The sequence below is a fragment of the Macaca mulatta genome, chromosome 3 (genome assembly GCF_049350105.2).
Source record: "Macaca mulatta isolate MMU2019108-1 chromosome 3, T2T-MMU8v2.0, whole genome shotgun sequence".
Taxonomy (NCBI): domain Eukaryota; kingdom Metazoa; phylum Chordata; class Mammalia; order Primates; family Cercopithecidae; genus Macaca; species Macaca mulatta.
This window is the reverse complement of record NC_133408.1, coordinates 95,451,620-95,479,593: the sequence shown is the minus strand read 5'-3', so window position 1 is coordinate 95,479,593 and position 27,974 is coordinate 95,451,620. Positions and strand designations below refer to the sequence as shown.

The 27,974-nt window shown below is 41.0% G+C and overlaps 1 protein-coding gene across 2 annotated transcripts; it reads right to left on the bottom strand.

Moving 5' to 3' along the window:
• Nucleotides 1-1,322: 1,322 nt before the first annotated feature.
• On the bottom strand, nt 1,323-25,403 carry KBTBD2 (kelch repeat and BTB domain containing 2). 2 transcript variants are annotated; one of them, XM_077995087.1, is made up of 4 exons: nt 18,600-18,631; nt 12,931-13,437; nt 8,189-8,354; nt 1,323-4,031 (listed from the first exon to the last, which is right to left on the bottom strand). In XM_077995087.1, the coding sequence occupies exons 2-4, from the start codon at nt 13,098-13,100 to the stop codon at nt 2,496-2,498; spliced, it is 1,872 nt and encodes a 623-aa protein (XP_077851213.1). In that variant the 5' UTR covers nt 13,101-13,437; nt 18,600-18,631; the 3' UTR covers nt 1,323-2,495.
• Nucleotides 25,404-27,974: the final 2,571 nt, after the last annotated feature.

Genomic DNA, 27,974 nt, shown 5'->3' with positions numbered 1-27,974 from the left:
TGGGTGACAGAGCGAGACTCCGTCTCAAAAAAATAAATAAATAAAAATAATAAAAGGCAATAGGGCAAAGGAGTTTTCTCAAAAAAATAAAAAAAAATAATAAAAGGCAATAGGGCAAAGGAGTTTACGATATTGCTATGATAGTGGCAGAAGATGACAGATCTAAGTTGGATGGAGAGGTAAATTAAAAGGTGACTAATGGAACTACTGAGAATTTAAAAACTGGCATATTGGGTTTGACTCTCAAACTTTCCAAAGCACTTTGAATTTATCTGCTTTAATTCAACAGTTTTATCACCAACTATACAGTGTGCTGTGCTACACTGCAGGGGCATGCAGCCGTAAATAAGAAAATCAACACTGATCATTTTGTAGAAAAGCATGAAGACTAGTAATATTCATTTATTTTATCTTTTAGAGATGGAGTCTCAGTCTGTCACCCAGGCCGGAGTGCAGTGGCACAATGAAGGCTCACTCCAGCCTTGACCTTCCAGGGTTAAGTGATTCTCCCACCACAGCCTCCCTAGTAGCTGGGACTACACGCCACCATGACAATTTTTTTTTTGGTACAGACAAGGTCTCCCTATGTTGCCCAGGCTGGTCTGAAACTCCCGGGCTCTAACAATCCTCCCACTTGGACCTCCCAAAGTGCTGGGATTACAGGCATAACCCACCACACATGGCCAAAACTAGTAATAGTCAATAGAATGATCAGTACAATTAATAAGATCTAGGTACAAGGTAGTTAAGAACATGAGAAAGGATACTTTTCACTTCATGGTAAGACATGGTTATCAGGAACCATTCTTTAAAAACTGCCTTAAATAGCTCTTGAGACAGCTGCAAGTAAAGCTGGGATAAAGAAACCATTCTGAGCAGCATGAATAGCATAAAAAAGCATAGCAAAAGCCTAATCAGAAGATAAGGCTTATGGGAAAACAATGCAAGATAGGGCTGTAAAGATAATTTAAAGCCAAATTAGAGAGAGCCTTAAATGTGGTAAGGAATCTGGACTTCATTCAGTAGGCAGTGGAGAGGCAGTTCAAGTCTATAAACACGATCAATTATGTGCTCTAAGAAGAAACCATTTTGTTTGAGGTGAGGTTCAGGCATCATCTCAAGCTTCTAAAGATGGTGATCAGAATCAGATGATTCTAACATGCCAGCAGGGTAGAAAGACACTAGTCTAAGGAAAGCCTATGCATATCTCTCAATCTTTATCAAACAAAATTTGGAAGAAACCACCTGTAACTAGCTAGGCTGACCTAGTAAAATCAAAATTTAAAAAGCAGACCATTCCCATAACGAAAGAAATATAGATATTGAATATATACAATTTATTTAATAAATTAATGTCATTCAAAATACAGTGCCAGAACATGATGCAGTTGAACATGCTAGTAATGTTTGTCATGAAGCACCTGTGCTCATGTTAGATTGGCGGCGCCCCACTACTGCTAGTGGTTCCTGGGATTAATGCCAGAGCAGCGCTAGTTATCTGCTCTTCTGCACAGCTAGTGCAGAGAATTCCTGAACAGTTCACCTTACTAATCCTAACCCCCACACGCACACAACAGGTTAAAAAAAACACACCCTGACAGCTAACAGATCTATACACAATCACTCTACAGTAATGCTTGTTATTAAATTAAGATGTAATGACCTGGTTAACCCACTCTAAATCTTGAAGATGGAGAACTACATCAGCAGCAGGTAGTTATATGCATGAGCCAATGTTAACATAATACAGAAAGTGGAGGCTTTTACTGATTAAAGCTCCACGCAGACCCGCACAATGAGGGGCTGGCAATTCTTACTGCAAGCCCAGCAACGTAAGTCCACACCTGGTAAATGACCAGCTGACCGGAAGACCTGTATTCTAGATAGACAAGTATAAGTTAGTGAAAAGAGAATACATGCACCTAATAGTATAGTTAGACTGATCCTGCAGTCATAGCTTTCCCTGTGTAATACCATAAAATTATGGAAGATCTTCCTCAACTAGAGTATAGGATTTAGACGTTTCTATACCAACATGGACATTAGTGTTAAGTGCAGTTGAATTAATTACACTGAAAACTGTATTCCAGGACTTCAGAACAGAAGCACGGGAATGAAATACACATACTAAAATAACCTCAGCACAATTTGTGATATACCACACTAAGAACAGGAAACTACTTTTATAAATGAACTTTTTGAACTGTACATACACAGGGCTAACAATGTTAGATAATCCAGATTCTTATACTCTCATGATTACACATAAAGTTTCTCAATTATTGAATAATCTATTTCATATTATGGAAGCATATCTTTCTGTAAGACTCACTGATATATATTATACTGATGCAAATATTAAGTAGGGCATAAAAATAAAATTTATCAAAGATAGATTTTTATGTAGTCATATTTAGTTCTTTCATAGCCTCTTTTGTTTAGCAAAGAAAATGACAAAGCACATAACTCAGGCGTGCACTCCCTGAACTTCCCAACTATACAGGTGGTAGTGCGACCATTTCTCCATCCAGTTCAAACTCTTCTGTCCCATCCGTTGAAAAAAGGTAAGTTGGTGGTTTCCATGGAGACTCTTCAAGGCAGGATGGATAAAGTTTCCCCACAGTGCATCGAAAATCTCTCCCCAAGTCCCACAGTACACGTTCAGATATATGCTGCCGCAGAGACCACCGGTCAAGTTCCAGGTCATATTGGTAGGTGACGTATTTAGCTCGCTCATTTAAATGAGTTTCTCGCATAAACACACATAGAGAATTTGAGATCACAACAGCTCTAACACAGGGGTCAGAGTACCTCTTAGCAGGGATGTTGGCTGCCATTTTCCACTCATTTTTATTCACGTCATAAATTTCCACAGTTACTGAAGACCCATCTACGGTGCCAGAGGGGAGTCTTATGCCGGAATTGGTAGCAATATGCAACCCTCCAATATAGAAAATTTTATCACCAAAAGCTGCAGCTGAAGCAAAGGACCTACTAGTCTGTCTCATGGCCATTTCTACCCATGAGTCAGACCTTGGAAAATAACAGTACATGAGGTTCAGTGTCATCACGTAAATGCAGTCATGAACCACGACTGCTGCACTCCATTGCCAAGCACAAGGTAAAGGGCTTACCATCGTCCACTCATCTTTCTCAGTGTCGTATCTTTCTACGGTCCTCCGATTAAGTTCTCCACCTACGCTATCTCCTCCAATTGCATAGATATAGCCTTCACAGCAAACCAAAGATGGCTTTATGCGGACAAAAAGCATTGGGGTCTTTGGAAACCAGGTATTTTGCTGTGCATCAAACCAATAAAAGCAATTCACAGTTCTGAAGGCAGTCTGAAGTTTGCTTGTTTTACTGTGATTTGTTTTTGTGTTTTTCAGAGGAACTTGACCCCCTGCTATGTAGATATCATTATCAGGTGTTACAACAGTCCCAACTTTATGCAAATCAGCTGGCGGGCTACATAGCTTGTAAACTTTTTCTGCTTGGGGGCTGTAACAGACAGAAGAGTAAAGACTACAAGGATTTTCTGAAGATGCTTCAATGAAAATCATCATTTCCTCTTTAGTCATCCCAAGTCTTGGTTTGAAAAACTTGGGCATGGACTTATACAGACCTTGAACCACCACTGACTTATCATTGGGTGGCAGACCTTGAAACCAAGCTCTCTGTGTTACTTCTGAAAGTGCATCAATTCTGATTTGGCTAAGAACAGAAGACAAATACTGGGATCGTGATTCTGTGTTATACTCTAGCCACAGCATAGCAGCTTCTCGAACGGTTTCTTCCTTTTCTACATTTAAATTGTCACTACTGAGAATGTCTATCAGTAGGTCATGTGACAGCTGCATGAACGCGTCCTGATGATACACAGCAGTGAACTTGTGCTCCACCATTCTTTTAGCACTCTGTTTTAATTCCTCACAACTGAAGAGATCAGCAAAACTCAACAATCGTACACAATTCTCTGCATTTATTTTTTTAATTAAATATTCTCGACAACGTTGTAACACATCTTCTACCTAGAAGGAGAAGGAAAAAAAACAGGCTGATAGGGCCAGGACAGACACATTTTACTTTTATGTAAGACATTAAGTATATTAATCAGACGCCCACAGTGTAATTTTTATTTTCAGATACACACATCTGGGCTAAGAGATAAGGTCTTCTGGTAGTAATAAAATCAGAAGACTATATAATTTTGCAGTAATTTTTCCTGCTCAGTGGCCTACTTAACTGTTCTATTTAGGAACCAGTAGTACAACAATAAACAGGTTCTTAAAAAACAAAACAGCCTTAAAGAATAGGCAAGGAAATTCATACATAAGTCATACTTTCCTAGACTTCATATATAATTGAGAGAACTATACGAAAAAATGTAAACAAATCATAGTATACAGAAAATTGTTGTTGAGTAACTGGATTCTGGTTTCCTCAACTTGGACGAGACAGTCACATAAAACCAGCAAATCATGCACAATGAGTAGTAGTTATTTGCCATTCTTATCTAGAGAGGTAAGTTATCAAAGCAACATGAAATAGACTTATGTGCAGTTATAAATTACCTATATTTAAATGACCCATCTTAGACACTGTAAGCTTCCTAGATTTGTTTTTTCTTAAGAAGGTAGATCTCAGTTGAATCAGGTGTGCTACCTACTATATTTATGCAGCATCATAGTGATTAACTAGAAACTGTTTACACTGAGAAGTCAGGTTGCTTGGATTTAAAGCTTAAAAGGTTGCTTGGATTTAAAACTTAAATTAGCCAATTAAACTACTTATTAGGAAAGAAGTTTCAAATCTCTAAAGTTCAATTTTCTCTTATATAAAATGGGGAAATAACGGTTATCTACCTCAAATGAACACTGCAAGGATCAGATGAGAATATATGTAAAGTATTAGTACAGCATTTGGTACTGAAACACATGATCACTTCATGTGGTTGATAGTGAAAGTCACATTGGTAGTCACAGAATGCCCCATCTCAGGCTTGCCAGGGAAACACAGTCTAAGAGGCAGAGTCCTGTTTTGCATTTGAGCAAGCAGATGTAGTATACGGTTTTCATTAAAATGGCAGAAAAAAACTATAAGGAGCAGTGTCAATATTTACAGTAACAAAGTATGCTGGGATTAGATTTTCTTAAAATTCCTTAATGCCTTAAGAATTCGAGAAATGCCTGCTTTTAAAAGAAGGACCAATAAAGAATTAGCTGGGTGTGCTGGTGCATGCCTATGATCCCAGCACTTTGGGATTATAGGAAGGAGGATTTATTGAGCCCAGCAATTCAAGATTGCAGTGAGCTATGACCATGCCACTGCACTCCAGCCTGGGCAACAGAACAAGACACGTCTCTAAAAATAAAAAGTAATGACAACTCGCAAGCTATATAAAGACAGTGCTTACAGTAAACATTTCTCCCTTTCAAGTTTGGAATTACTAGCGCAACAGCAAGCTACCCCAGCCTCAATTTCCCCAGAGTTGTGGGTAGAGTAGGACACTAACAATAAGGTTAGTGGTAATAAGGAGTAAAAGTTGGTCATGTGTTGTAACTCACACCTGTAATCCTAGCACTTTGGGAGGCCCAGGTGAGAGAACCGCCTGAGCTCAGGAGTTTGAGACTAGCCTGAGCAACATAAGACGACCTTGTCTCTACAAAAAAATTAAAAAATTAGCCAAGTGTGGTGATGCACGTCTATAGACCCAGCTACTCAGGAGGCTGAGGCTGGGGACAACTTGAGCCCAGGAGATCGAGGCTGCAGTGAGCTGTGATCTCACCACTGTGCTGCAGCCTGGACAACAGAGCAAGACCCTGTCACACACACAAAAAAGAAGTAAAAGTTGAGTATCCCTAATTCAAAAATTCAAAATACAAAATGCTCCAAAATCTGAAATACCCTGAGTACTGACATGACACTCAAAGGAAATACTCACTGGAGTATTTCAGAGTCTAGATTTTTAGATTAGGGATGCTGAACTAGTAAATATAATGCTGCAAATATCCTAAAATCTGAAAAAATCTGAAATCTGAAACTGGCTGAACTGGATTTCTGGTCCCAACCATTTTGGATAAAGGTTTTAATCAACCTATGGAAGACTAAAAAGGAAGGAAACTACATAAAGCGTGAACTGAGTTCTGGTTTCCAGAATTACACCCAGGTGTTGGCATTCAACCAGTGTCATGCATATTCATTCAGTGCATATTTATTAAGTACTTAACAAATATCATGAACAGTGCTCTCCAAATTTAACCTTTGGTCTAAAGGTTCTCCCTTTGAAGAAGCTTTGTGAAATACAACGGTATTCCAAAACAGGAGATGAAATGAAGAAAAAACTTATATTCCTCTTAAAATTTAAAAAGAGAACATGATGGGGAAATAAAGTGTAAAACAGTTTGTCATCCATAAATATATCACCCATCACTTGTTTTGTTTAAATACTTCTCCTTAATTGCTCAATATGGTCACATAGCCATTATAAATATTTATCATAATTTCCAAGTTTTCTGTGAAAAATAGTATCATGAAAAATTAGTACATCTAAGCTCTAAGAAAAAAAAAAATCGCAACACTTAAATTTAATAAACACTGTTAAAAATTACTTTAATTTGGCTGGGGGTGGTGGTGGCTCATGCCTGCAATCCCAGCACTTTGGGAGGCCAAGGCGGGTGGATCATTTGAGGACAGGAGTTCCAGACCAGCCTGGCCAACATGGCGAAACCCCGACTCTACTAAAAATACAAAAATTAGCCGGGAATGGTGTAATCCCAGCTACTCGGGAGGCTGAGGCAGGAGAATCACTTGAACCCAGGAGACAGAGGTTGTAGTGAACCAAAGATTGTGCCATTGCACTCCAGCCTGGACAAGAGTGAAACTCCGTCTCAAAAACAAATTACTTTAACATGAAATCAAAATTCTCAGGTATGTTAGGCAGTAAAACACACAAAACCAGTATAAAATTTTCACCTATCTCTTTTATTAACAGATTTACATTCCCATCACAAAACTACTTAGTTTACTGGGTAATCAAATCCTATCGTTTTTCGCTTACACATTTTATTAAAAAAAAAAACCTTTTACCTTCTAAAATACGTTAATAAAGAAGTTACATACATAAAGGACATTACTGGCCCAGGCATGGTTGTTCAGGTCTGTAATCCCAGGGCTTTGAGAGGTCAATGCAGGAGAATTGCTTGAGCCTGGGATTTCTGAGACCAGCCTGGGCAACACAGTGAGATCCTGTCTCTATAAAAAATACAAATATTGGCCGGGTGCAGAGGCTCACGCCTGTAATCCCAGCACTTTGGGAGGCCAAGGCAGGCAGATTACGAGGTCAGGAGATTGAGACCATTCTGGCTAACACGGTGAAACTCCGTCTCTACTAAAAATATTAGTTAAAAAAATTAAAAATAAATAAATTAATTAATTAAAATAAATAAATAAAAAATTAGCCAGGCATGGTGATGGGCGCCTGTACTCCCAGCTACTCGAGAGGCTGAGATAGGAGAATGGCATGAACCCAGAAGCGGAGCTTGCATTTGAGCCGAGATCGCGCCACTAGACTCCAGCCTGGGCGACAGAGTGAGACTCCGTCTCAAATAAATAAAAATAAATAAATAAATAAATAAAGTAAATAAAAATACTAGCTGGGCATGGTGGTGCGCACCTTTAGTCATCCCAGCTACTCAGGAGGCTGAAGCAGGAGGATCACCTGAGCCCATGAGTTCAAGGCTTCAGTGAACCATGACTGCCAGTGCACTCCAGCCTGGGTGACCAAACGAGACCCCGTCTCGAAAACATAAATAAGGTTTAACAATGTTTCCTCACAAAATAAACCACATAATAAACCAGTAAGCCACAACTCATGTATGTAACTGAGGAAAAAAATGCTTACCTGTAGGCTGAGCACAGTGGCTCACACCTGTAATCTCAGCACTTTGGAAGGCCAAGATGGGTGGATCACCAGATCAGGAGTTCAAGACCAGCCCGACCAACATGGTGAAATCCCGTACTAAATATACAAAAATTAGCGCCTGTAATCCCAGCTACTCAGGAGGCTGAGGCAGGAGAATAGCTTGAACCTGGGAGGTGGAGGTTACAGTGAGCTGAGATCGCGCCACTGCACTCCAGCCTGGGCAACAGAGAGAGACTCCGTCTCAAAAAGTATCTATATGCTTACCTGTAGGAAGCAAGCTGTTTCATAAAGCTGTTCTACAGTACTGTCATTCATTGCCAAGTTACCCGTGTATGCGTAAGTTATTATTATCTGTAAGGTGGCAGCATCCACATTCCTCAGGTGTACATGGGTTTGTTTGCTTTCACTTAGTCCACTCATAAACATGGCCCTACAGGGGAGATGGAGAAAATAAAGTTGTAAGGGTTTTGTGTAAAACAAATGTAGAGCTGAAAAGAACAATTAGACAACAAGAGGTGTTCATTTAGGATATTTACTTATAAGTGAACCTTTTTTTTGTTTTTTGAGACAGGGTCTTGCTCTGTCCCCCAGGCTGGAGTGCAGTGGTGCGATCATGGCTCACCGCAGCCTCGACCTTCTGGGCTCAAGCGATTCTCCTCAGTCTCCCAAGTAGCTGGGACTACAGGCATGCATCACCACTCCCAGCTATTTTTTTTTTTTATTTTTAGTAGAGACGAGGCCTCCCTATGTTGCCCAGGCTGGTCTCCAACTCCTGAGCTCAAGCAATCTTCCTACCTCAGCCTCCCAAAGTGCTCGGATTACAGGCATGAGCCACTGTGCCTAGCCAATGAAATTTTTAGGGAGACAGATACGAATAAAATCCAGTCCCAAAGATATACCAGACTATTCCATCATGCCATTTTGAGTGAAAATCTCAAAATTCTATTTACTCCTTATATTCATACCATGAAATAATATTCAGTAATAAAAGGAAACTAAGTATTAATATATACTTTAACATAAATGAATCTGAAAACATTATGCTCAGTGAAAGAAGCCACATAGAAAAACCATATAGTGTATGAGTCCATTTATATAAAACATCCAAAAAAAGAAAATATAGAGAGACAGAAGGTAGATTACTAGTTCCTTAGAACTGTAAGAATGGGGTTTGTGACTATAAATAGACACAAAGTGATGAAAAAGCTCTAAATTTACATTGTGGAAATGGTTATATAACTCTGTAAATATACTAAAATTCATTTAATTATAAACTTAAAATGGGTAGATTTTGTGGTATGCAAATTACATCTCAATAAAGCTGTTAAAAATTCATTTACTCAAACTATTATCTAAAAATATGCAGGACACTTTCCTAAAAATCTATTATATACAGGAAATCATGATGGAAAGGCAACTGGCATGATGAAGAATACAAAGTAGAATGCCCATATATAGGTAAGAGATGAAAACAGGGGAGAAAAGCCTCTGCATGTAGCGGTCAACAGTGAGTGTCACAACAGTCACTAATTTGGCCCCTCAAGGACAGAGATGAAGAAGCCATTCAAAATGGATAAAACGGGGTAGAACATAAGAAGCGATTGTTCAAGGGGCATAGCTTGAACATAAGGGCTTATGCAGGAAACCAGAAAATGAATGGGAAAAATGGAGGGCAGTTAGATCACAGAGGGCCTTTAAATGAGACAAGAGAGTCTGAGCTTTTCCTTGTAGATAGTGGGGAAAACCAAAGGGTTTCAAGTCTGAATTTAGCACGACAAAATCTAAGTGATAAATGTAGGATGAATACTCTAAGCTGACAGGCTATTCAGAGCTAAAAGCTAGAGACAGGAAAACTGGCCATGAGGCTATGACAATAATATACCTAAGAGGTAAGAAACTGAGTTACACTGGCAGAAATGAATACAAAAACCACTATAGCCGGCGCTTGGTGGCTCACACTTGTAATCCCAGCATTTTGGGAGGCCAAGGTGGGCGGATCATCTGAGGCCAGGAGTTTGAGACCAGCCTGGCCAACATGGTGAAACCCCATCTCCACCACTAAAAAATACAAAAATTAGCTGCATGTGGTGGCAGGTGCCTGTAATCCCAGCTACTCAGGAGGCTGAGGCAGGAGAATCACTTGAACCCGGGAGGCAGAGGTTGCAGTGAGCCAAGATCGACCCACTGCACTCCAGCCTGGGTGACCAAAGTGAAACTCTGTCTCAAAAAGAAACAAACAAACAAAACCCACTATAAAGAGCCAACAGGATCTGGTGATTTTCTTTTTCCTTTTCTTTTTTTAAGACGGAGTCTCACCCTGTCGCCCAGGCTGGAGTGCAGTGGTGGTATCTCGGTTTACTGCAACACCCAACTCCCAGGTTCAAGCGATTCTCCCACCTCAGCATCCCAAGTAGCTGGGATTACAGGCGCCTGCCACCATGCCTGGCTAATTTTTTGTATTTTTAGTAGAGACGGGGTTTCACCATGTTAGTCAGGATGGTTTCAATCTCCTGACCTCGTGATCCACCCACCTCGGCCTCCCAAAGCACTGGGATTACAGGTGTGAGCCACCACGCCCAACCAGAAACAGCAAATACGTAATTTCATAATACTGAAACAGGCTGAAGTACCACAACAGAAGAAGTGCTGAGTAATTCTCAAGCAATTCTCTCATTTTGGGTCTATAATGAACTATACATGTTACCAAAAAATATTAAAACTATTATTCAGGGGTACCTACTAATTCTTGGTGGGACAGACAGAACTGGTAACTCAAACTACAAAGGAAGAATGTATTTAGTTCAGAAGGCAAAATCTCTAACATTAAAGATGTGTAGGAGCATTACATGTAAAGATCTTGAAATCTGCAATTCTGGGAGCGGAATCTAGTTGAAGAACACTTGGGAAATATCATGTGGATATGAAACTGTCCCAGGCACAAGATTTTAATGATGGGTGGCTTTAATCCCAAACACATATTGAACTATTTTATTTATTTAATAAATATCTGATTTGTTTTAGGGATAATATACAGTTATCCCTTGGTATCTGTGGGGGACTGGTTGGTTAAGAAATTTCCCAGACTTGGCCAGGTACAGTACCTCACGCCTGTAATCCCAGCGCTTTGGGAGACCGAGGCGGGTGGATCACTTGGGGTCAGGAGTTTGAGACCAGCATGGCCAACATAGTGAAACCCTGTCTCTACTGAAAACACACCAAAAAATTAGCTAGGCATGGTGGTGTGTGCCCGTAATCCCAGCTACTTGGGAGGCTGAGGCACAAGAATCGCTTGAACCTGGGAGGCAGAGGTTGCAGTGAGTCGAGATAGCACCACTGCACTCCAGCCTGGGTGACAGACTCTGTCTTTAAAAAAAAAAAAAAAAAAGATTGTAGGCACAGCAAAGGCAACAACTGGTATTGAGCCTTAGCTTTTGAAATCGTCATGGGATGTGTTAGGGAATGTGAAGTTTCTATATCTTCATATAAAGTAAGTCAGCCCTCAAAGTTCAAATGAAATCTGTCCTGTCTACAACTGCCATTAAAGAACAGTAGAACAGGCGGTGCGGAGTGGCTCACGCCTGTAATCCCAGCACTTTGGGAGGCCAAGGCGGGCAGATCACGAGATCAGGAGTTTGAGACCAGCCTGACAAACATGGTGAAACCCCATCTCTACTAAAATTACAAAAATTAGTCGGATGTGGTGGTGCGCGCCTGTAATCCCAGCTACTTGGGAGGCTAAGGCAGGAGAATCACTTGAACCCAAGAGGCAGAGGTTGCAGTGAGCTGAGATCGCGCCACTGCACTGCACTCCAGCCTGGACGACAGAGCAAGATCGTCTCAAAAAAAAAAAAAAAAAAAAACAGCAGGACCAAACTCACTAATGATTGCTGCTTATGGCTGTTAATATTTGTAGTAGAAATATACTGGTCCACATTTAATTCACCTTTATTCTTTCTGTCCCTTTCAAATATTAAGTCAAAATTACCTAAAAGCAAAGAACAAATTAAGCAATTTCTATGCTTTGGCTTCTATTCTGCTCGGGAAACGTACAACAAAGATGCAGAAGATCATAAAAATGTAAAGTTAAGCTTTATGTATCTGTATTAGCAAAGAGTAACTAAATTCACTTCTACATTCAGAGGCACAGAGAATACCAACAATGTTACTAGTTATTAAATATTTAAATCTGGCAAAGAGTCTAGTTAGTATAAAGAAATATGACAAATGGTAATAGCAAAGAGTGAGAAAAAATACATTTCGTAAAGAAAAGTCTTAACGAGGCCGGGCGCAGTGGCTCAAGCCTGTAATCCCAGCACTTTGGGAGGCCGAGACAGGCGGATCACGAGGTCAGGAGATCGAGACCATCCTGTCGAACACGGTGAAACCCCGTCTCTACTAAAAAGTACAAAAAAAAAACTAGCCGGGCGAGGTGGCGGGCGCCTGTAGTCCCAGCTACTCGGGAGGCTGAGGCAGGAGAATGGCGTAAACCCGGGAGGCAGAGCTTGCAGTGAGCCGAGATCCGGCCACTGCACTCCAGCCTGGGCGACAGAGCAAGACTCCGTCTCAAAAAAAAAAAAAAAAAAAAAAAGAAAAGAAAAGTCTTAACGTATCTAACAGCACCAATTTTTACTCTCTAAAAATTACTATTTGAGCCTATGATAACTTGTCAGTTTAAAAACAGGGATCACTGTTTTCTAAAGGTAGCATTTTAAAACCTCAAAGTATAAATTTTCCCATTTTTCTTTCTCTTTTAATGGAAAAAGAATATTCTAAACTTTTCTGCCTTCCCAACGTTAAAACTTTACCTTAACACATTTCTTGTATTCAAACCTTTATAAAACTTCTTTCATGTGTCCCTTACACACGCAAGAATGAGATTTGCCAAGTACTACATCATCTGAACAGAAAACTTAAGCAAAACTTAAAAACAAAAATTGAGATGTGGCTTCTTAAAAAATTAAATAACATTTCAAAGAATTTCCATTTAAAACATTAAAAGTACTTACCTGAAATAAGAGCTACATGTTGCAAGAACCATCTTATGACAAGGGAATTCAGTGCCCTCAACAATTAACACTATGTCAGTAAACAACTGCTGTTCATAAAACAGTTTCAACTGTTCCAACAAGGACACAGCATATTCAGTATTGATCTGCCTCTCGTCTTGAGTGGACATGACTGTATTCCATTAATATCTCCAGGAACAGATTTAAAAAGTCCGTCTTACTAATGGAAGGTCAAGTGAATACTTGAGAAATAAAGGAGAAACCACTTGCTGTTATCTGCAGCATTCAGTACCAAGACTGACACATTTCACTAATGAGTAATATCTTGTTACAGACTTAGAATCACTCCTAGGTCATCCTGTATTAATTAGGTTCTTCAGAGTTTTTCAACACAGTCTGCAGACGTTGTGCTCAAATCTGCAATTGCGCAGCTCATGAGTGAAAGAGAAAAATACACGAGGTAGATTTTGTGGCAACATCCTATGTTCAGTGGATCCTGTGGAGTCACTAAAAAGAAAGAAAGTTAAGTTGTAGTATCTAGGCCAGTACAGTTTTAGAATATAACGTTTAAAATGGCAGCCTTAAATAGAAATCATGTTTATTTGAAGTTCAACTTTAGATATTACCATAAAAGCGAAACATGACAAAAATGAAGATCCTTAGTCTATATTTAAAATTAAAAAACAGAAGAAAATTACCAGTTGTAATTTCAAGTTAACTTTTGCCTTCTATACAAAATATAACTGTCACAGAAAATAACGAATACATGAATAAGTACACATTTTTAAAGCTCTTTCAAAATAGATAAATTACCAAAGCCAGATCTCTTATTTGGTAGCAACAAATAATCATAATATATAAGAAAAAATATTTTTTAAAAAACTCTGTTCTCTTACATAGAGATTTCTCATTCTCTGAATATATTTTAAATACGTTCACAAAGTCTTCATATTTAATTTAAACTATACGGTAAATAGATTCAAACTGTTTATTCTCAAATTTGCCATTCAATTCAGTAAGAGAAGTATATGTAATCTGTCTCTTTGAAGAGTGGTTCTTTCCTAGGAATCTTTACGAATAAGAACATATAATTTTACTTAAAAAAAAAACACATAAAATGTAATGGATATATGTTTCTACCCAGAATACTCCGTATTACACAAATATGAATGTTCTCCAAATTAATATGTAAGTTTAATTCAAATCCAATCTAAATCCTATATTCAAGGGATTTATCTGGAAGAATACACAAAAGTTGCTAAGATATTTAAAGAAGGCCAAGTTTTTCATGATTCTTATGAAAATATTAAATCTATTATAAAACGCCCATAAACCCAAGTACACATAAGAAACTAGATATGACTGGCCGGGCACGGTGGCTCACACCCGTAATCCCAGCACTTTGGTAGACTGAGGTAGGAGGATCACAAGGTCAGGAGTTCGAGACCATCCTGACCAACATGGTGAAATTCCATCTCTATTAAAAATACAAAAATTAGCTGGCTGTGGTAGTGCATGCCTGTAATCCCAGCTACTCGGGAGGTTGAGGCAGGGGAATTGCTTGAATCCAGGAGGTGGAGATTGCAGTGTGCCAAGATCGCACCACTGCACTCCAACTGGGGCGACACAGCAAGACTCCGTCTCAAAAAAAAAAAAAAAAAAGAAGAAAGAAATTAGATATGATAAAGATAAATATGGTATTTCAAATTTAAGCTTTAGTCATACTGCATACCATTCATCAAAAAAAAAAAAATTCCAGCTGAATAAAAATTTATTTGGAACTCAGTATTCACAACACATGGCAAAGGAATTACAAATCAGGAAAAGAGGAAAATCCCAAATAGAATGCTACTAATATGCTAACTATAAAAACTACCACCTCTTTTTTCACCAACTCTTAAGATGACCCTTGGTTACCATAATGAGAAATGACTCCATCATTAGAATCACTAATATTTTTTCTCACAAAATACCATCCATTATGTCAAAGAGAATATCACATATACTTCCTGACAAACTATACTATTACAGTAACTGCTAACTTGATATACAGTCAAGTTTCCAACCAAGTTAACTGTGAAAGTAACTAAAACAGGTGCAAAGGCAGAGTGAGACTCTGGGTCATTTAAGGTAATAACTTTGCTCTTCCAGAACTGCATGTTACACTATAAATCTGAGTTCTACTATTATAATCTCTAAGGCAAATAATACTTAAAATCACTGGCTATTTCCACACATTAATAATGCAACAAGGCATAGTGTTGTTGAGGGTGTGGAAAAACAAGCATTCTTACACAGAGGAGTAAGCTGATACATACCCACAATTCCTTATTCAAAACTCTTGACACAAGACACGTTCCACAATTTAGACTTCTCCAGATTTTATACAGGTATTGTGACACATGTACCCTATATTATAAAACCCTCTCAAGAAGTCTCAGGTAGCAATGGATAATCAAACATATTATCTTTGCTGAGGGAACTATGAATGGTGTGAAAAATAAAGACTATATATAGCCTCATGTTACTTCAGGTCAGGTTTTACCAGCGAAGTTTTTTTTGTTTTGTTTTAACAACTTGATTTTTCAGAGTTTTTTGAATTTTAGAATTGCAAGTATCATAGAAAATATAGTATGACACTGGAAATGCTTAATACCAATCTAATATATTAATCCTACTTCTAGAAATATATTTTACAAAAATATATGCATTAATAAAGTAAAAGTCCTAATCCCAGTAGCTGGACTCAAAATTGTCCCCATCCATGTTTAAACAAGGTAACAGCAACTGGTGGCCAGGGCCAAGACAGATTTAAATCATGTCACTAGACCCCAGAATTTCCTGCAGGCTACCTGTACAGGCTCACTCTGGTCATTTCATTAACTATATAATAAGATGATTTTCTGCAGTGATTTTGGGAACGCCTCATTTATGACTGGGTTTTGCTAGATTTGATTTTTTATCGTATCCATGAAACTGTATTAAAACAAATGAAGTCTGCTTCTAAAAAATTACAAAGTCATTATACTCATTAACACAGCCTTATTAGATTCCCCTATTTCCCACTCTTCTTTTGTGATCCAGGATACGTTTTCTTCCTGGAGAGGTAGTCTACATAAAAGTTACTTTAAAATAGGCAGAAAAAGAAAGTCATTCAGATATGACACTAAGTAAATAAGTGCAATTAAAAATAAATTTAAGGCCTGGAGTGGTGGCTCATGCCTGGAATCCCAGCACTTTGAGAGGTTGAGGTTGGTGGATCACTTGACGTTAGGAGTTCGAGAACAGCCTGGTCAACATGGTGAAACCCCATCTCTACTAAAAACACAAAAAAATTAGCTGGACCTGGTGGCACATGCTGTAATTCCAGCTACCCAGGAAGCTGAGGACAGGGAATCACTTGAACCTGGCAGACAGAGGTTGCAGTAAGCTGAGATTACGCCACTGCACTCCAGCTTGAGTGACAGAGCGAGACTCTGTCTCAAAAACAAAACAAAACAAAAAATAATAAATAAAATTAAGTAGCTCACCCCTCTGGGAGTATAGACTTCAAAAGGTATTAACTAAAAATGTGAAAGCTTGGCCAGGTGTTGTGACTCACGCCTGTAATCCCAGCACTTTGGGAGGCCGAGGAGGGCAGATCACTTGAGGCCTGAGGTCTGGAGTTCAAGACCAGCCTGACCAACATAGCAAAATCCTGTCTCTACTAAAACTACAAAAATTAGCCAGTGGCACATGCCCGTAATACTAGCTACTCTGGAGGCTGAGGCTGCTTCAGGCTGAGAATCACCTGAACCCGGGAGGAGGAGGTTGCAGTGAGCTGAGATCACACCACTGCATTCCAGCCTGGGCAACACAGCAAGACTCTGTCTTACAAAAATAAAAATGTGAAAATGTGCAAAGTTTAGGATGATCAACCAACAATCTTCAAATGCCCACAACACAAACATTTTCTGTAAAAGACTCCTTCCCTCCTAAAAACAAACCTTGAAACCAATACCCTAAATCCTCTGAAGCATTTCAGCATGTACCATATTACCAACCGATGGGACATATTTTACATTTTCTCTTTTCAATAATTATATTTTGTGTATCATTCTATATCTAAAATCAGCATCAAAACGTCACAAACCCTGTTATCTGTGGAAGCTAGCTTCCCCAGATTAATTCTCAGGCATCAAGCAAACTGCTGACTTAATTTTCTTTGCTGAATGAATGGCTACTTAAATTTAATTCCACAAAAGTTTACTGAATACTAAGTGCCAATCATCGTACTTTACATACTCGGATTGAGAGAAGCCAAACACTAAAGCTCCAAAACACCAAGGGCTTTTAAAACTCTTACTACAGATCACAGCCAAAACTACAGCTGTCATTCAAAAACATGGTGTTTTAAAAACCAGCTATTCTAGACAAACTCAAAAGCCAAGAAGCAAGCAAATGAGTGAGGCAAGCTGGGTGTAAGAAACATTTTTCTTGAAATGTAGCTATCTTGATATTTTACTTCCAAACTTTTAATAGAGACATGAGTGCAAGAAATTTTACTCTTCACCATAAGAAAAATTGTAGTACAGATAAAATGAGCAAAGGTATCTGGTGCTCAGCCCTACTACAGTGGATCACACAGGAGAAAGGAAAAACTTATTGAAGACCTATTTAAACCTTCTGGATTTTATTAATATACGCAATGATTACCTGGTTTTTACAAAATAAACTTTTGGCCAGGTGTGGTGGCTCATGCCTGTACTCCCAGCATTTTGGGAGGCCAAGGCGAGAGGGTACCTTGAGGCCAGGAGTTCAAGGCTGCAGTGAGCTATGATCATGCCACTGCACTCCAGCCTGGGCGATAGCTAGACTCTGCCTCTAAAATTAAAAAAAAAAAAAAAAAAAAAGGGTTGGGCACAGCGGCTCCTGCCTGTAATCCCAGCACTTTGGGAGGCTGAGGTGGGCAGATCACCTGAGGTCAGGAGTTTGAGACCATCCTGGCCAACATGGTGAAACACCATCTCTACTAAAAATACAAAAATTAGCCTGGTGTGATGGTGCGTGCCTGTAATCCCTGCTACTCAGGAGGCTGAGGCAGGAGAATCGCTTGAACCCGGGAAGGGGAGGTTGCAGTGAGCCGAGATTGCACCACTGTACTCCAGCCTGGGCAACAAAAGACTCTGTCTCAAAAACATAAAAAAAAAATAGTAATAGTAATAAAACTTCAAAAGGTACACTACTCTCTCTTCTCATAACAAAGACAAAATATTTTAGGCTTTGGGAGCCATAAGGTCTCTATCCCAAAGATTTAACTCTTGCTGCAGCCTGAAAGCAGCCAAAGACAATATGGAAACAATGTTATTTCAATAAAACTTTATTTACAAGAATAGGTTACAGGCCACATTTACCAACCTCTGCTTTATTTTAAAAAATTTCTATTTATATATATATACATATATATATATACACACACACAGACACACACACTTTGATTTTTTTTTTAAGAGACAGGATCGCACTATGTTGCCCAGGCTGGTTTTGAACTCCTACGTTCAAGCGATCCACCTGCCTCAGCCTCCCAAAGTGCCAGGATTACAGGCGTGAACCACAGCACCTGGCCTTACACTGCTTCTTGATGAAATATTTAGTTGATGAAATATTTAATCAGTGACTAAAATACATACCTCAAGTTGTTTCTGCAAGAAGCATGTTTCTCTTCAGATCACAAAAACAAGGAAAAGCACAAACTTTAAATTCTTGAATAATGAATTAAATATAATTAATATAATCTGCATAGATTCCACTTTTCTTCTCAACCAAAGTATTCTAACATCTTTTACCTAGTCACACAACTGCTTTCCCCAATTCCTGCTAATTCCACGGAACTTCTGAAACATGTTCTTACTAGTGTGAGTACCCTTTAATTAAGGTTAAAAAAAAAAAAGAAACCAACATCTCTCCCCAAGATAATGTCAAATAAAAATCCATAATGAGAAACGGCTATTCAAAAACACTTAGATTACTTTGGGAAATCCCTGTTACATGCCACAATTCCTGGTATCAGGTGCTTCCAGATTAATAAGAAAGTCCTATATTCTAACACTAATCATTAGAATATATTCCATAGTAAAAAATGCTAACCAGCATAGGAATTAAATCAGTCATGCATAAAATTCAGAATCTATTTAATAAAGTGCAATATACTTTGACATAAAAAGTGTACATATTCTTATTCCTTAAGTCCTGGGCTCAATTCAGTGTTTTTGACTGATTTGCTTGATCGCACAGAATGGCAAAGATAAGGTTAAAATGTTATACACAGGATGAAATCCTCTCCTCCACTGTCTACACGTATTTTTTTTTTTTTTTTTTTTGAGACGGAGTCTTGCTCCGTCATCCAGGCTGGAGTGCAATGGCGTGATCTAGGTTCCTCCACCTCCATCTCACAGGTTCAAGCAATTCTCCTGCCTCAGCCTCCTAAATAGCTGGGATTACAGGCATGCACCACCATGACCGGCTAATTTTTCATGTTTTAGAGATGGGGTTTCATCACATTGGCCAAGCTGGTCTCAAACTCTTCACCTCAGGCGGTCTGCCTGCCTCAGCCTCCCAAAGTGCTGGGATTATAGGCAGGAGCCACCATGTCCGGCCTCTACCCACTGACTTCTACGAATTATTAGGGGACAAAGTCCTACTTATTTTTAAATCCGAGGACTTCCTACAGAGGTCAAAAATTTATAAACTGATTGAAAACAAATGCTTCTAATACATTTTCTCTAAGACGTCCAAGTCTCCAAGGTTCTACTGAGTGAATTCCACCACATAAAAGTTATGAAACATTGTTACTAAATGATTGTCAGGATTAGGTCAGCAATCGATAGTAACATATACAATTCTACTTAAAAATCTGAAACTCTTCCCACAGTAAATTATTTTTAGAGATGACTTAAAGTATTGGGAGGATATTGAAAATACTACGGCATTTTATATCAGAGACCTGAGTGTCCTTCGATCTTCATACCCCAAAGGGATCTAAGAACTAATATTCCACTGAAACCAAGAGACAACTGTGTTTCTATTCAACAAATTTAAGTTGGTTTTCTGAATTCCTCACTTAACTTTCCTATAAAATAACAGTATTAAAAAGAGGTTTAACTCTTCACTGTAAGCAGCAAAATATGACTGAAAGTGTATCAGCAAAGAAAATTTACACAAAGCAAATACTACTTTAATACTCATAAAGAGATAACAGTGACAGTGAATTTGTTTTACAGATTCTGATTATTAATATTAAAGGATAAGGAACCAAGATGAAAGGTATGAAATGTTGAAATTTTTAAAAATCCCAAATACTTTAAAGTATCAGAGGTTGATGGCAGTGTTTTGGTTTTTTGAGGTGAGGTGGTGGGGGGGGAATGATAGATGTCTAATTTCACTTTGAAACCAAGTATTCATTCCTAGAGGTGTGTACTTTGTAGCATCCTCCCACTGAGTAGCCTGGAAACACAAATAGAAGCAAAGCAAACTTTTCCAATGTTAACCAGGCAGAATATAGAGATCGAGGAACGAATAAAGGATTAAAGAACTATTGAACGTGATAAAGAGACCAATCAGCAATTAACTGAGCTGTGGATGAAAAGATGGGAAAGACGCTGCTAGCAAGGCCTGCTACAGTAAGTACAGTAGTAGGTACAAAGTTTCCACTGGACAGGAGTTTTAGTGATCTATTACACAGCATGGTGATCATCGCAGTTAACAATAATATATCACATATTTCAAAACTGCTAAAGATTCTAAATGTTCTCACCACAAAAAAGTAGATGAGGTGATAGATGTTAACAGCCTGATTTCATCATTCCTCAATGTGTACATAGATTGAAACATCACATTGTAGCCCACAAATACATACAATTATTATTTGCCAACTAAAAAATAAAATAAATTATATAGTAGGAATGAAGGATAGGTCTCCCCCCAGGAACGGCAGTGCGGCTATAAATAATTCACCTGTAGGAAGCACATTCAAACTGTATATTACTAACTTAGGGATTGCTGCATCTCCCAATGCTACAAATGTTAACAGAGAAGATTAAAAATGTTTTTTGGAAAAGATCCAAGGCATTCTCCATGGAGGTCAACTGTTGAAAAAAAAAAAAATTGAGTACAAACCCAAACTACTTGGGTTAAAGCTCCAGTTCTGCAACTTAATAGTTCTGCGGCCCTTTGTAAGTTATTTATTCTCTATGCCTCAGTTTGCTCATCTATAAAATGGGGTTAAAAGTAGAACTCTCAATGAATTGTTTTAGGGTTACATTTCATACTTGGTTCAGTATCTGATACATAGCACTACTACATAAATATTCGAAATTATTTGTATTAACCCACCCACTGGTGAAGCTTTTGTAGCACTTTCCCAACTCCTGGATTCCCCACCTACACCAGTCTAAAGATTCCAATTTCAGCCAGGCGCGGTGGCTCAAGCCTGTAATCCCAGCACTTTGGGAGGCCAAGGCGGGTGGATCACGAGGTCAGGAGATCGAGACCATCCTGGCTAACACGGTGAAACCCCCCTCTCTACTAAAAAATACAAAAAACTAGCCAGGCGAGGTGGTGGGCGCCTGTAGTCCCAGCTACTCGGAGGCTGAGGCAGGAGAATGGCGTAAACCCGGGAGGCGGAGCTTGCAGTGAGCTGAGATCCGGCCACTGCACTCCAGCCTGGGTGACAGAGCGAGACTCCGTCTCAAAAAAAAAAAAAAAAAAAAGATTCCAATTTCAAGGTCTCAGCACTCTCTTTTTATTCTGTCTAAATGGTATTTTACATAAGAGAAATCCAATGTTCTTAGAGAATATTGGGGCTTTTTTGCAAACATTTGACATTTGAAATCTGAATTCAGTGTTCTAAAATAAGATTTTTTTTTCTTTTTTCCTTTTCTCACACATTATATTTTGATGGTACAAATAATGAAACAAACTAGCGCTTAAAAAAGACTAATCTTGAGAAGGCTGATGTCAGTGTAAAAAACTAAATCAGAGTCCAGGAAGGCACCAGTCATAAAACAAGCCTTTCTTTATTTCAATGAGATAGTTTTCTCCTTAGGAAGGACAAGAGATCGGCGCTAGAAACAGTATGCTTTCAAGTTATCAAAACAACCATGACAGTTGAGAAATGTCTGGAAAAGACCATTTGGTCTTTAGATTGTCAACTGCTATACAAACAGAATTTTCTTGGAGTTGTGACAGGCATCAATTAAAAAACAAACCAAAAAAAACCAAAAACCTGGCCTTTTGAAGAATCTATCAAGTTTTAAAAATTTCAGCATACTCGCAGTGAGCCGAGATCGCGCCACTGCACTCCAGGCTGGTGGACAGAGCGAGACTCAGTCTCAAAAAAACAAATTTTTTTTTTCAGCATAGCCTCACTTACTCTAGTCACATTCAGAGCTTAGGTCTCTTCCTCTGTGTTCTCTTTCCAATCACACTGAGAGATGACATGGCTCCATCAGGTTAATTATGCTCAGCACTCTAAGTAAATTCAGGTCACAAGTATAAGCTGTACTATATTATGATTAATAAGTTATTTCACTTCTAAAAAATTAAACAAGAACATAAAGGCAATGCCACCTGTGATACAATAATTATGAGTATAGTATGTCCTTTTATTTTGGATATCACTTTTCCTTTTTCCTCTCAGCTCTGCACAGTGACTTAAGAAAGCTGGGGAAAGGTGGCCAGCGTGATGGCTCACGCCTGTAATCTCAGCACTTTGGGAGGCCCGGGCGGGCGGATCACGAAGTCAGGAGATCAAGACCATCCTGGCTAACTCGGTGAAACCCCGTCTCTACTAAAAATACAAAAATTAGCCGGGTGTGGACTACTCAGGAGGCTGAGGCAGGAGAATGGGGTGAACCTGGGAGGCGGAGCTTGCAGTGAGCCAAGATCGCGCCACCGCACTCCAGCCAGGGCAGCCTGAGCGACAGAGGACACTCCGTCTCATTGAAAAAAAAAAAAAAAAAAACTTACTTTAGATGGGCCAGAAGCGGTGGCTCACGCCTGTAATCCCAGCACTTTGGGAGGCAGAGGTGGGCGGATCACAAGGTCAGGAGTTCGAGACCAGCCTGACCAACATAGTGAAATCTTGTCTCTACTAAACATACAAAAATTAGCCGGGCCTGGTGGCACACACCTGCAATCCCAGCTACTAAGGAGGCTGAGGCAGGAGAATCGCTTGAACCCCGGAGGCGGAGGTTGCAGTGAGTCGAGATCATGACACTGCACTCCAGCCTGGTCAACAGAGCGAGATTCCATCTCAAAAAAAAAAAAAAAAAAAAAAAAATTACTTGAGATCAACCTGTCATTTCTAATACTAAGTTATTTAAGTATCACTTGGTCTATTGAAACTCTACAAAACTGAAAACATTAAGCTAACAACTTCAAAATTTTCACTCATATTTTACGACACCAGAACCAATCCTTTTTCCTGGCCTTAGGAAAGTGGGCAAAGAGAAGAGGGGAAGGGAAGGGGGACTCTTTTTTAAATGTGTAACATCTTTGGAAAAACCAATGTATCATTTGGCTTTTAAGACTGCATTCAAGTTTCTAGGAATTTACCTTGCACATTTAATGTTCAATGTTTAGGAATGAAAAGCTCGACATTTCTACCAACCAGAAGAAAATCTATGGAGGAGCATGGACATATGTACTGATACCTCTATTCCCTCCCATCTCCTTACATGCCCTGTGAATAACATAAGTTAACAGATTTTATAATGCTTCTTATGGGAACAAAAAAGGGAGTAGAGTTATAGCACTCATGAAGTCTTCCTACAAAACTGTGCAAAGAAAACAGCACTATGTGGAAACGTGTGGACTACAGAGCATGCTCAACAGAAAGGCCACAGCACTCCAGAGTTACTGACAGAAGACAACCTCTTGAGGATTCCAGGCCCCAACCTAAAAGGGCTTCAATAAGCACTAAGCCAACAGAAGATCAAAGGGAAGAAGTAAGCTTAGTTATCAGCCAGATGAAAAGAATAGCAAAATTCCACATCATCGAGATTGGAAAACAACCGACTGGCTTTTCAATTTACTTTAGGTCAGAAAAAACAGTCGGGAAAAAAAGTCCTTATCAAAGGTTAACCAAACTAAGTCATTCACAATTACAAGGGATCTAAGATCCATACTACTCAAATTCGGCAAAAATGTACAACTCAGAGGGAAGCGGGGGAATCCCTGTTAATTAGTTGCCTCGATAAAAAGAAAATATCCTTTTGGTCAGTGCACAGCGTTGATAGGGTTTCGTTTCTGAATGCCTGAATGCTCAGTGAGCCCGACGTACAGATTCATGTATAAACAACACGTGACCAGTCCGGTCCCCAACGTCTTCAGGAGGCTAATTGACACAGAAAATAGTTCACACAAACATCCCTTCTTAAAGTTCGTTTGTATTTTGAATTATTTTCCTGTTTTCACTGGTAGCCCGTGGAACGGACACTCCTCTACCTTTTGAGGCAGGTGAAGAAAGAGTTCTTAGATAGCTAAGCCCAGGGGAAAAAAAAACGTTAACTCAAAATAACTACTCCACATCAAACTAAGACATTTTTCTATTCCCCGGTTTCTCAATTCGTAGGGAGAGGGAGGTGGTCGAATTCAAGGAAGTCAAAGATTTCACAAAGTAAACACGTACACAATTTTCCGTTTCAAAGGGCAGTTTCTGCTTTCTTTTTTAAGTCGATATAGCCCGCAATAGGAGCTCTGTTCGTCTAGACCTCTCTTGGTACTCAGATGTACCGGGGGGAAACACAGGAAAGGGGTGTCCCCCTTCGGCCCACCATGTCGCGAACACGTCGCGAGTCTTTAAGAGAAACAGCTCTACTTCGGTAAGGGCGGGCGCGAGCCGAGGCCAGGGCGCCGCCCGGGAGCCCCGCGGCCGCCGAGGCGCCCGGTGCCGGGGCGGAAACGCCCAGCGAGCTGCGGATCGGGCCGCCCCTTCCCCGCGGACCGGCCCGGAGCCCCGCCGCCCTGGGGCCGCCGCGGGATGCGGAGGGCGGCGCCGGTCGGCCGCGCCCCTCCCCCGCCCGCAACGGAAGCGACTCCGGTTTGAAAGATGCCGCGGCCGCCGCCCCCCACCAGCGGAGCCACAAAGGGCCGAGCCCCCTCCCGCCAGAGCCCTCCTCCCCGGCCCCTCCACGGGTCGCCGCGGGCTCCCCGCTCGCCCGATGCTGGCGTCGCCTGCTCACCCGCGTCCCTCGGTCTTGAGGGGTGAGATCCGGTCCAGCCGGCGGCCCCGTCCACACTGGGCCCCTCCGGCGCGGCGGCGGGGGCGTGGCCCTCCTGCCGCGGCCTCGACCGGGGTCTCGCCTCCGCCTCCGGCCGAGAAAGGTTGGCGCCGCCGCCTCTTCCTTCCGGTTTCCCCTCGCACCCTCCCTCGCTCGGTCAGTCCAACGCGGAAAGCAGCGTCCTCTGCGGGCGCCGCCGCACGCTCCTCAGGGCCCGACCACCGCCAGACTCCTCCCCCGGGAGCCGCGGCGCCCGCCCGCGCCGCCTCGTCAGCCCGGGGCCGCGAGACGCCGGGCCCGCCGCTCCCGCCCCGCCCGCCCCGCCCCCGCCCGCGGCCCGGGAACGCGCGGGCAGCGGACCGTTGGCCCGCCTGCGGCGCCCGCCTTCGCCACGCTGCCCTCCCGCCTCGCGCGCGCGCGCCTGTCGGCACTAGCGGCAGTTTTGCAGTTTCCCGGGTCCTCGCGACTGTCCCCCGCCCCTCCCTTACTCTAGCTGCCCCCGCCCTTTTCCTCTGCCGGATACCACCGGAAAGCCAAAACAATTGGGGCCGCGCAGGCGCGAAAAAGGAAACGGAAAGAGCAGGAAGGGTGGGGGCGGTGCGAGGTGACGGGAAGCGTAATTGAAGGGGGTTCCCGGGAAAGGTCACGGGAGAACCCTAGAGGGGCGCGTGCGCGGCAGAAGGGCGCTCCGAGGAGCCGCGGCACCCGAGGCCTCGGGCTTAGACTGGCGGATGGAGAGGTCCGACAAGTTCATTGATAGGAAATATAGACAGCAAAACACCAATTGTTTTGCCGAAGGAGATGTTTTACCCCTTGGAATTTCCCCTGAAATACAGATTTTTGCAGGCTGGCTCGGAGAGTGGGAATGAGTAGGACTAAACAATACCAGCCCGGGGGCAGGAGAAAGTTGAGGCGTTGGGCGGGTCGCTTTGTTCCCGCAGCACGTCTTCTCCAGATCATGCCCTCCTCTCTCCGGCGCCGCTTCGGCTTTTTCCGAGGCTAAGGAAGAACTCAGAGCAGCACCCGAAAGGGCCCGCAGTTGGGAGAGGTTAGGGGAAAAAGGAGAGGCGTCTGGGTGCGGACGGCAACCCCGGCGTGTGAAGCCTTCCGTTTTGTGCTGCAATGCAGTGGCTGCACCGCAACCCCCCGAGTTCCAAAAGAGCGCCTTCAGCGTTGCTTCACAAAGCGAAACGTTTGTAGCAGCAGCTAATGGCTGTGGCCCGTGCTGGTTTAGTTAACTTGGCACAGCTTGCTGGCAGGCAGGCTGTAAATTTGCTCTCTCATTTGCTAGAAGCTATTCGTGGATCAAAAAATTGTCAGAAATGCCCACACAGACTCCACCTACCTTCCTAACTTACAGTCTTGGCACAAGCCCAATCTAGAGAATATAGATGACTAATTATAATCTGAAAGGCCATACAGTACATTACTGAAGGGAGCCTCTTCCTGTAAACTAGGCTAGATCAACTGAATGCACACCAAGATGCGTGTTATCAGGAACTACTGATAAAGGATTGTTTTACAGTAGAATCTGGAAACTACATTCAACAAACCTTTGAGTTTCCAGCATGCTACCACTGTACTTAGTCTAATTAAATAGTTAAGTGGTATGATATCAAAGAAGCCATACAAAAGATTAAAGTCTTTTAAAACACACTGGAGTACCTACTTTGTGCCAGATTGGGTTTGAGATGCGGTCTAAACATGCAGACGACAATAACAAATGATACCTGTGGCAAGGAGTTTGTATTCATCCTGTGGGCAACAAAAAAGGCACTTAAGATTTTTAATCAGTAGAATATCTTGATAAGATTTTAGAGAAAAAATTCTGAAGCATGGTAGATAGTAGACTGGAAGCAGGGATACTAGTTAGGAGGCTGTTGATGCAGTCCAGACATGAGTTGGAGAGAAAGTCCAAACTAACAGTGTCAGTGAGAATGGCGAAGCAGAGATAGATTTGAAAACTAGCCAGCTATGATAAATAAGACTTGATTACCTAGAGGATGAGGGGAAATAACAAATCAAGGATAACAGTTTTTTAGTTAGGGTGATTAGATGGTGTTATCAGTGACTATAATAGGAGTAATGAATTGTGAAGATGAAAAAGGACTGAAAGATGTCCTTTTAACGGCTGTACAGTTAGGAATGTATTTGGGCCCACATTTTTTTCGAAAAGATTCCATTATAATAGCTTAAATAAGACCTCAAATCTACAGGTAGGTCGTTACCTTTGTTGGTTCAACAGCTCAAGAACAACAGGGCCATCATTTCTGTGATTCTCTTGACGTTAACTTCATGGTTGCAAGACGGCTGCAGCAGTTTTAGCCTTCGCACCTTTGTTCAAGGCAGGAAGAGGGGAAAAGGGGTGGCTTCCACCATCCATGGTCTTTTTTTTTTTCTTCAGGAAAGTGAAAGCTTTCTCAGGATACTACATCTCCCAAACTCAGCAGACTTCCACAAACATCTCATTGTCTAGAATTGTAATTTGGCCACCTATAAAGATTACAAAAGAGAAAAACACTGGGAATGGATATTGGGTCAGACAAGTCACAGAAATAGCAGTTGGCTAGTTAGTTAATATTTAAAGCATCCTTCTTTAACACTTAAAACCCTGAGAACTGGTAGGATGGACTGATGTTTCTAGGGTTTCAAAAAAGGCCAATCGTTTTGCTGTGTTATCTTAACTGGGAAAAGAACAGGTTGAACATTTATACTCAAATATTTGTATTTGTTTGCCATCCCTTATCTCAAGGTTCCCATCCCCTTAAACAAAGTCTCGGAGGG

What these genes read in the sequence shown, in the direction of transcription:
- KBTBD2 (XM_077995087.1), bottom strand. Translation starts at nt 13,100, where the DNA reads ATGTCCACTCAAGACGAGAGGCAGATCAATACTGAATATGCTGTGTCC. An exon ending in ACATGTAGCTCTTATTTCAG is followed by an intron (nt 8,355 to 12,930) that starts GTAAGTACTTTT and finishes TCTCCCCTGTAG; the next exon opens with GGCCATGTTTATGAGTGGAC. An exon ending in AAACAGCTTGCTTCCTACAG is followed by an intron (nt 4,032 to 8,188) that starts GTAAGCATATAG and finishes TTCTCCTTCTAG; the next exon opens with GTAGAAGATGTGTTACAACG.